Source organism: Trichechus manatus, unplaced genomic scaffold (genome assembly GCF_000243295.1).
Source record: "Trichechus manatus latirostris isolate Lorelei unplaced genomic scaffold, TriManLat1.0 scaffold00265, whole genome shotgun sequence".
NCBI classification, from domain to species: domain Eukaryota; kingdom Metazoa; phylum Chordata; class Mammalia; order Sirenia; family Trichechidae; genus Trichechus; species Trichechus manatus.
Window position 1 is genome coordinate 2,263,443 of NW_004444201.1, and position 10,466 is coordinate 2,273,908.

The window sequence follows — 10,466 nt, forward strand, 5'->3', positions numbered from 1 at the left end:
AGATTTTAGAGGCTTTTAAGAGAAACGAATTCCCAATTCCCGTCAAGTTCCTGCCGGCAAGGAAGGTGGAGTTCTCTCCTAAGGCAGGTCAGGACACTTCCCAAGCTGCTGCCCCTGGGGGCTGGGCCCGGTAGTTCTTCCCGCCAGGCCAGGCCCCTAGCTCCTTCTAGCCACCGCCCTATCTCAACTCCTGGAGCAATCAGTTTGGATAACTCTTGTCATTTCTGGAAAATAACTTCATGATTATCTGGAGTCACTGAAGTGTGTGTTTCTAACTACATGGTACCTAGGAGAATGCCTAATAAATATATTGATTTGGTCTCTTAAAAAAGTGTTGTCTAGGCCCTAAATGCCTCACCTACAAAAAGGGCTTCTGCCTCAAGCACCTCATGGCACCGCCTGCTTCAGGGCCACAGGTCCTTCCGGGCACCCCCGTCCTCACTGCCCACTGCTCTGAGGTCGCCAGGTCCCTGTTCCCTCAATGGTGTCAGTTCCTCCCGGGCACCCCCATCCTTGCTGCCCATCAGATTCTGCCTTCTAGACTATGTTCCCAGTCAGACTGTGAGGGCAGGTAGGAAGGATCTCATTCATCCTTGTTCCTCCCCACTGTTGGTGCTAAGACTTAATTTCCTCAAGGGGTACCAAAGTGAATGGCCCTATTAACTCTCTTACTCTCCTTATGAACAGTCAGATCATACCAAACTAGGAATGTATTCTCTCTCAACTCCCATTCATACTCCTGTTTGAGAGTCATTCTGGACTGCTGAGAAAGCAGTTCATTTAACCTGCACCAAGTACATAACTGGGTGGGGCCAGCTTGTTTATACTTTCTTTGGGAAGATCTCCTCTGAATCATCAGTTAATTGCTACAGACATTTTTCAAAAGATAATCCTTCTTCAAATACCTGTCCTTACAGGACAATTAGATAATGATGGAAAACAAACCACTAGAAAATCTTATTTCCTCAATTTACAAAAATGCCACTGATTTTAAGACATGCTCTTGATTTAATTACTTTTGCAGAAATGTCATAACATTGAATGCACATTTCAGAAATGCTAAAGTGTGAAAAATACGACCTACTAGAGTTGAGATCCCCCATTGCCATTGAGTCGCTTCCGAATTGAGATACCACCATTAATTAGCCAAAAAAAAAAAAAAAAAAAAACCCAAAAAACTAGAAAAGTAACATCCTTCCTACAGATTGCCGTTATGAGCTTTGCTTCACCAAGCTCTGTGATGTCTGCAAAACCTCTCTGGGCCCTGGGTGAGGCGGTCCATGTGTTCTGGGCACACGAGGGTTACTTGGAGGAATGACAACCATCTGACAGCACACCTACAGGTGATCAGACAGCTTTCAGTGTCCAATAGACAGCATTTGTTTTGAATGTAATGTTTAAAAATTGTTTCTAAACATGTGCCTAGTTAAAGATGAATGTCAGTTTGGTCCTGCCAGAATATACAAATTCTGTATCTCTGGTTGTAGCCATGAGGACTGTGATGGTTGTGTGTCAACTTGGCTGGGCCATGATTCTCAGTGGTTGATAGTCGTATGATGGGGTGATCACTTCCATGATGAGATTTGATATTATCACCTCCATGATGGGATCTGCTGTGAGTAGCCAGTCAGTTGACAGGGAGTTTCATTGGTCATGTGGCCTGCATTGAATATAAGTGGATATTCTGGCAAAGCCTGTGGGCTTTTGCTCGTTCTGGATCCTGCAGCTGGCTCCTGTTCATCTGACCTCCTGTTCTTGGGACTTGAGCTAGAAGTTTACCTGCTGTTTTGCCTGCCGATCTTTGGGATTCATCGATCTTCACAGCCTGTGACAAGAGCCCTGCTCTCTGACCTGCTGATCTTGGGTTCAACAGCCCCTGTGGCTAGGTGCATTGGGAGAATCCTCTATCCTGACCCAGGGACTTGGGACATTCCAGCCTCTACAACCACGTGAGCCATTTCCTTGATATAAATCTATATATATATACATTTATATGCTTTATGGTTTCACTTCTCTACCCAGCCTAAGACAAGGATCCAAAAGGCTTCTATCTGCAGCCAAAGAGGCTGTAACACTCCCACCACCCATGAGCCTCTGAGTTGCAGGTGTAAGGCTGGGAGAAGCACCCTTAGAAAAACTGATATAGCACTAGGTAAGGAATGGATACGAGCTACTAACAAGGCAGAATGGATGAAGGAAAACTTGTGCTGGACTTGTCCTCATGCTAATTGGTCAGCAGCCCCATGAGCTATCACTGCTGGGCTCAGAATGTTCCATATTCCCTCTTCCTCATCTGCTTTCTATTTAGTTTCATCCTTGCTTCTGGCACAATATACTTCTTTTTGTTGTTCTTAAGTGCTAATACTGGGGGTTTTCTCTTGCCATCTTCCTGAATTGCTTCACAGAGAACACTTGGCTTGAAAGAAGAAAGTCCTCAAAGTCATAACTTTTATATTTTTTCCCGGAAAAATGGCTTCCATTTTGAGTGTTACCTAAATTGAGTAATTTTAGGAGGGATTCTATTTTACTGATTATACCGAACTTAAATTATTTGATTTGTAGCTCTGAGTGGACTGGAGTAGAGAAAAGGACTTTCGGAAAGTAAAATATGATTGCCATTTATCCTAGACACTGGAATTAAGCCCCTTTGATAATCATTAAAATTCTGAGGTTCTCAGAATACTGGTTCTTGTGATTATAAAATTGAGTTATAATTTAGCAGATCCCAACCTATTTAATTTGTACAGGCTTTTGTGATCATCAAACAGGATTTTAGTCCTATAGCATTCATCACAAACTTTCCACAAACTTCACAGTATAATTGGTTATGAGGATCAGCACTACCAATGTATCCTTCTCAGCCATACAACCTTATGCAAAGACCAACTTCTGGGCTTCAGGTTACATCTCTGTAAAATGGGAATAATAGTGGTTACTAGTTCATAGGATTTTTAAGATTCATGTAAAAAGCTTAGCACACATTATGTAAAAAATTCAATCGTGTCATTCAGTTTCAGGATGTTCAAAACGGACACATCTCACCCAGAACAATTTCGAGGAAAATACGCTTGCCTTTCCTCCCACGTTCTAACATCTTAAGCGCAGAGAAAACCTTCAGAGGTTCAAAGCACACACCTGCTGTGAGCAGGCAACCAGGCTTCAAGGGGACTTACATTTCTTGCCATCTTTCCTACATCCCCACTCTGCTCCCTCCAATCTTCCTCCTCCCGCTTACCCTGTGTGAAATGCCCTCACAATCCTTTTCTATCTGGTCTAACTCCTCTTTTTACTCTTGAAGGCCTTCTTGTGGGACATCTTGGAAACATATCACTGGCTCCATTTCCAGTGTTCACTTCCCTCCCATGACACCCACCACAGTGGGTCGTGGTGAGTTTACATAGGGGTGCTACTCTGGAAGGTGACTCCCTTTTACTCATCTCTTCTGGATCCAGCTAGCTGAACCACAGAGGCATTCATGTTTTCTGATTGCACGTTCATTAGGTACTACTCTAAGCAGCACTGAGTCCTTACTTGTATTTTTAACCACGTATCTGTGAGAAATGGATATTTTTCTTGTTTTTGCCTAAAGCATATCGATTTGCTGGTCTTCATTCTTCTGTGTGAATGATGAGAGAAAAAGAACAAAAAACAAAACAGCGGTATGTTAACAGGTGCCAAGAAACTAGTGTTTTCTCTCTCATGTTAGAACTTTTGTAAGTAATTACATTTTATGCCACCTATTGAAGTCTCATTGTCTTAACAAAGCTGGACACCAAGTCATTAAATAAAGGAACCATGAAGTGCTCAGCTGCTGAAAGGTTGTGTTGCCGAACCTAGAAGGTGGGTTCTTTTCCTGCGTGCTCAGACCTGCCAATAATCTGGACACTGACCTAGGAAAAGTAACTTTATTGCAGCGCTCAGAGCAAGGAGTGGGAGGAAGGTCCTCAGTTCCAACTCACTAAGTGGAAGCAGGGCTTAAATGTGATTTGGTTTGCAAGATGGCAGCCGTGCGGGCATACTGGGGAGGGAAAATTCTAGAAAGAATACGTAGAGAAGACATTGTAGGAATTATGGCAGCCAGGAAACAGGGAGTGACATAGTTCTCGTCAGACCTCTTGCTTCGGAATGGGGTCAGGGTGATGATTTTCCTTCTGGTTCTACCTGTTGCTGCATCCTCTGTTGAGGTCAACTAACAGTCATGGCTGGCCCTTCTGTGCATGTGGGGCAGGCTAAATCTGGCTTGGGCTAGTTTAAGGCAGTCTTTTCTAATAGAAATTTACTGGCATTGGTAGGGTCAGGTTGAATTTGCAGGTTCAAACTCACCAGCCACTCCCCAGGAGAAAAATATGACAGTCTGCTTCCATAAAAATTTACAGCCTTGGAAGCCCTGTGGGGCAGTTCTACTGTCCTACAGAGTAGCTATGAATTGAAAGCGACTGGATGGCAACAAGTGTTAAGTCATTAAATTAGAAAAAAAAAATCCTGACTTTCTAAATAAACTTCTGCCTGATACTGTTAAGGCTGTATCATGTTGTCTTCTGTGAGTGCTCCTACTAAAAAATAAGGACATAAACTCAGGGTTCTAAAAAGCCACTAAAGACAATAGGCCCTTTAAGGTTACAATGATACCTTACAGGTAGTATGGCAGGAACAGGAAATGGAAGTTTGTAACTTATACTTTACTTCGGGAAGAAAACAGCAACAGCAGGAACAACAGCTACAATTTATATAGTGTTTACCAAGTGCTGGCATATTTAACCTGTAAAATAGGTACTGTTATTTACAGATGCACAAACTGAGCACAGAGGTTAAGTAACTTGCCCAAGGTCACGTAAGAAGCAAGTGGAAGAGCTGGAATTCAAAAAGCAGTCTAGCTACAAGTACTACAAGTACGATGGTCTTAAACACGGCACTATACTATACTGCAGTAGATTAAGCTGCCTTCTTGAACAAATCCCCTAGTCAATGGTATGCATGTGCTTCAGCTGGAAAAATTACTAACCGTCACCATCTGGCTAGAACTTTTACTATTTCAGAAAGAAGCATCCAATGTACTGTGGAATCAAATTGTATTAAAAATATTTTACTTTTATTTCCTTATCCATGAACTTATTAATTTAAATGTCTATGTCTCCCGACCGCAGGTGGATGGAGGGCCAAATCTTGTGAGAAGTTACTTTTTAATGTTAACTAAGCAGCCATTAAGTACTTCAACACCATGAAGACCTGTAGTCTTTAAACAAGAGCTACTTAAGTCTCTGTGAACTCTCCATTCTCGGGAAGGAGGCTCCTCTTGCATGCTTATCATATCAAATTGCTTACTAAATCACAGGGCATTCAAATATTGTTATTCTTTTGAATACATGATCATATTTTTTAACAGTACTTTGAGAAAGAATAGTTATTTCTGGATTACTGTAATAAATATCAAAAATAGCAATCATCTCAATAATCATACGTACTTATTTCACTTCTTAGAGACTTCCAAAAATAACTCTTCTGTATCAAAAAAATTTACAAACGTCACAAGGAAGGTAAATAATGGTCTACGTAAGAGAAGAAAAATTCTGTCAGGGGAAACTCTAATGAAGCACTTTCCCCATTACACTTTCTATTGATACATTTCACAGACTGACTTTGGAGTTAAAATTGGAGCCATTATTCCCTGTCCTTGAGTATAGCAAATGTGATCTACCTGGGGCTGGACTCACAAGGACATATCAACTGGGCCCTGAGGTATGAAGACAATAGCTAGGACAATCTTGGAAAACATCTTTTAGGGAACCTTTCACATAAACAAATCTTAGAACACGAAAGACCCACATATTTTCCAGTCTTATCATTTTTTATTAGCATTTAGTAGACAGTAAGATTTGTTCGATCAATGAAGACTCTCCTATCACTGAAACCTGTACCAATGATTATTAAGACAATTCAAAATGTAGAATCACGGTGATTTAGAAGTTTTTAGCCAATCTGTGAAAAGGTGAAACTTAATGATTTTACCCATCTCTAATGTTAATATATACCGATGATTCTATCACGTGACTAGGGCAGACATGGCTCTGGCAGCATGCTTGTCCGCTTTCCACTTTTGCCTCTTGGAACACATGCCGAATAAAATCTTTCTTCTTGCTTCACTGTAACTTTGTGGTGATTTTACCCTAGGACAAGACAGAACTAGCTTTGCCTTGCTTTTTTTAGTGCTTACTGTGAGGAAGGTTAAGAAACCAGTATCTGAAGAGAAAAACTGTTTCCATGGACTCAAGTGTAAACCACAAACAGGCTTTCCTGGGTTCAAAGCTTGAAGACATGAGAAAGGCAAGCATGTATTCTATTACACGTTATAATAAATATGAAAAAAAAAAAAAAGAAAACCCTCAGCAATTATGAACATATTATTTGTATACTTGAAAATGCAACAAATTTCATGCTTTGAAAATTTTATCTTGAGAATAATTTTAAAGACAGTTTGTTCTGGAAGATTCAAAAGTAAAAGTCACATATATCTAAGTAGGGATTCCCCCTGTGATTAACATTCTGGGCTACCTAACAATGAGGCCCCGTGACCACATCTACCTTGTAAGGAGACACTGAGAAGCCAACAGCAGGACAGTGAGTCACCTAGGTCTTTGACTGATGCTCAAAGCTTCTGCTAAGTGTACCAGATAAATGTACAAACAGTGATCACTTGTTTCCAAACAGCCAGACGATTCTCACCGACTCCTCACCAACTACTCAAGTGCTGAGTCCTAAGTTCAAAGAAAGACCGCAGGTGACCCTTTATTTCCGGTCCCTTTACCAAACCTCTACGTCACTGAAGGCATTACTTACCATACTCTGCATTCCAACCATATGCAGGTAAACACATGCTTGCTAACTTTTACTTAACTAAATAAATTTAAAAATAGATAAAATACTTAAATTCTCATAATAAAAGCTTAGTTTTCATATTCGTTAAAACATTTTACAATTACTCAAGCATGAGAAGTGGAAATGTGGTGCTTATTTGGAAGAGAATTTATTCTCCAGAAGAAAAAGCAGACCTGAAGCATCACGTTATACTGGAATGTTTTAAATATGCTGACGTGTTCTCATCTTCTAAACTTCAACGACAGCTGGCTGGACAAACCATTTAATGAATATCTGTCCCAATTAAACCAGCAAGATATCTACATATTAGAGATGCCAGATAGAGTCACTTCATTTCTTTCTGTTGCTTCCAGATGCTAGCATAGTGGCAACTCGTATAAATATATTTAATGTATCCATGTAGATTCTCATCATCCTAGAAAAGAAAATTATGCCCATTATATATGATGCCATTCTAACCAAGATGATAAACTATTTCTTAATCCAGAAAAGAAAAAACAACACTCATTATTTGTCACAGATATAAAAATGGAAATTAAAAATAATTTAATCTTGTAAATGTCACAGGGAAGTGTTTTAAATCCTAACTCTATCCTCTGACATTCTACTACAAGTTTAGAATCTTGCAAAGAAAACTGGGTGACAGACAATGAAATAATCAAAACAAAACCAAAGAAACACCTTTACAAAAACTTGTTAAGACATAAGTCTGGCATTTTTAAATATAAAATATCTCCTGCCCCCTAAAGAAAACTGCTACAAATCTGTAAGCTTTACATTTTTTAAACTATTAAATTTTATTTTTAGATAAAGAAAAACAAATCGCTTTTAAAAAATGTGACAGACACCATGAAACTCAAGACAAATATCTAAAGAAAATAACCTACTTGGGCAGAGTCCAAGAAAGGACAAGCAGCATTACTGCATAGCACTTAATGTCAGCGAGAGCTGAACATTCATTCCCAAGACAGAATCTTTATACTGATTTAGGAAATAATATTGGAGTTATTATTCCCTGTCCTTGAGCATAGAGAATGAGACCCAGCTGGAGCTGGGCTCCCAAGAGTTTGCAAGGATTCACAAGGACACATCAACTGGGCCCTGAGACAATAGCTAAGATAATCTTGGAAAATATCTTTTAGGGAAACTTTCACATAAAGCCAATCAAACAGAACACAAAAGACTTTCTACTCTTTTTCTACTAGCATTTAGTGAATAGAAACTTTGTTGGACCAATGAAGACCCTCCTGACTGCCACTACTGAAACCTGTACCAGTGATTGTTAAGAAAGACAATTCAAAACGTAGGATCACAGTTTCTAGCCAATCTGAAAAGGCTAAGCTTTCAATGGTTTTGCCTATTTGTAATGTTACTGTATACTGATGGCTCTGTAACTGTTCTTTGGACTCGCGCAGACACTGCTGTGGCGGCATGCTTGTACGTTTTCCCACTCTTGCCTATTCTGTAATATTCTTTGGACTCGGGCAGACATGGCTGTGGCAGCATGCTTGTATGTTTTCCCACTCTTGCCTATTCTGTAATATTCTTTGGACTCGCGCAGACACGGCTGTGGCAGCATGCTTGTACGTTTTCCCACTCTTGCCTATTCTGGAATAGTCCTTGGACACGGGCAGACACAGCTGTGGCAGCATGCTTGTCCGTTTTCCCACTCTTGCCTATTCTGTAATATTCCTTGGACTCGGGCAGACACGGCTGTGGCAGCATGCTTGTCCGTTTTCCCACTCTTGCCTGTTCTGTAATAGTCCTTGGACTCGGGCAGACACGGCTGTGGCAGCACGCTTGTCCGTTTTCCCACTCTTGCCTGTTCTGTAATATTCCTTGGACTCGGGCAGACACGGCTGTGGCAGCATGTGTGTCCCTTTTCCCACTTTTGCCCTTTTGAATATATGCTGAATAAAACTTTCTTTTTGCTCTACTCAACTTTGTAATGTTTCTACCCTACAACAATACCCAGAAGTGTAACCAATGAACCACTGCACCAGAAGGCCAGTTAATAAACTAGGTAAGATACTCTGAACTGACTGACTGAGTATACACTTAGTTGCAATATAATCAAAAGTTTTCTGGATACACAGTTAACTAGAGAGAACAGACCAAACTGAAACAGAAATATAATCGTTAAATACCACAAAGTCATAAAACAAAACAGGTCAAAATAACACAAAGGCCTTACTTAAGAATGAAGACATGAAATACTTACGAATTGATGGGATCGTATTTCTGAGCTCCATGCATCGGTACTGTTTCTGCACGCTTGATTACTTTCTGGGTATCATACAGAAGGAACATGCTGAAAAGAACTAACCCACCATACACTGCCACTGAGTACAGTGTGGCGCCGGCTACCGTAGTTGGGGGAAGAAACACAGATCCTGGGACCAAAATACGAAAAATTAAAATTTTTTTTTAAAAAAGAATGTTCCTATAATTGGAATTAATAACTTCCATTACTTTAAAAAATATATATATGTGTTATAATGTGCAAATAAGAAAACATGTAACTTGGTATATGCGCTGTCTAATATCATGGACATTAGATCACAGCCATGATATTCATTCCTCCAGCGCTACTTGCCCACACGATAGGCAGGCTCTTGAATCAGAGCAATTCTCATGTTCTCCAGTCCACCTATCCTGTTTTAGATGTATTTGGAAAAACCAATAATAACGGTTTATCATTTGTGAAGATTGTCATGACGCAAAATAATAAAATCCAGTCAAAATGGCACATAGCTTTCAAACAATCTTTAAGAATGACTCTTAATGAATTCCCTCCATTAGGATAACTGAGCATCTCAGACGGTTTTAGGACATTATGAACTGAGAACTGAGTGTCAAAGTGTAGCGGCTTACCCAGTGAGGACACGAAGACGAGACCGAGGCCCACTCCCAGGGGTGCGCCCATGTTCAGGAATTTCTCACTGGGCGCACACATGGCCACAGTGGAGAGACCCCCGACAATGCCAGCCGTGTACCATGCAGCTCTGATGAGAAGAGGCCCCCCGAGGATTGCCAGGGGAGCCACCACTGCCCCCATTACACCTAGAGAAATGGGAAGTGCTCAGATCAGTACTTACTACAGGGGAACCCAAGGGAAAACGCTACTTCTAACTGACGTGCCATCTTAACACAGTCTACCTTTCTGTCAGATAATATGATTACAGAGTTTTCCCTTTATTTAAAAAATACTACCCCAAAATCCCACAACCCAAACCTGTAGCTATACAAATTCTGTGTCAAAATATTAACACTATTTTCAGTCACAACTGAAAAGCACAAATACTATCTTATTTAATTTTAGTAACTCTCTCAAATACAGTTCATTATTTGGATCTCAGCCTACCACTAGATAGATAGATAGATCAGATAGATAGATAGATAGATAGATAGATAGATAGATAGATAGATGATAGATAGATAGATAGATCAGATAGATCGATAGATAGATAGATGATAGACAGATCAGATAGATCGATAGATCAGATAGATCGATACATAGATAGATAGATAGATAGATAGATAGATAGATCAGATAGATCGATAGATCAGATAGATCGATACATAGATAGATA

The 10,466-nt window shown here is 40.2% G+C and overlaps 1 protein-coding gene across 3 annotated transcripts in view; it reads right to left on the reverse strand.

Moving 5' to 3' along the window:
* Window positions 1–1,701: 1,701 nt before the first annotated feature.
* GHITM (growth hormone inducible transmembrane protein) overlaps window positions 1,702–10,466 on the reverse strand; it is a 26,851-nt gene continuing 18,086 nt past the window's right edge. Inside the window, exons 7-9 of one of the 3 annotated variants that reach the window (XM_023724842.1) lie at window positions 9,748–9,936; window positions 9,095–9,266; window positions 1,703–7,288 (exon numbers count right to left, since the gene is read on the reverse strand). In XM_023724842.1, coding sequence (XP_023580610.1) covers window positions 7,204–7,288; window positions 9,095–9,266; window positions 9,748–9,936 — 446 coding nt within the window. In that variant the 3' untranslated portion in view covers window positions 1,703–7,203. Of the gene's footprint in view, window positions 7,289–9,094; window positions 9,267–9,747; window positions 9,937–10,466 lie in introns of all 3 variants that reach the window. The other 2 variants (XM_004389897.3, XM_023724843.1) reach the window with 2 other exon arrangements.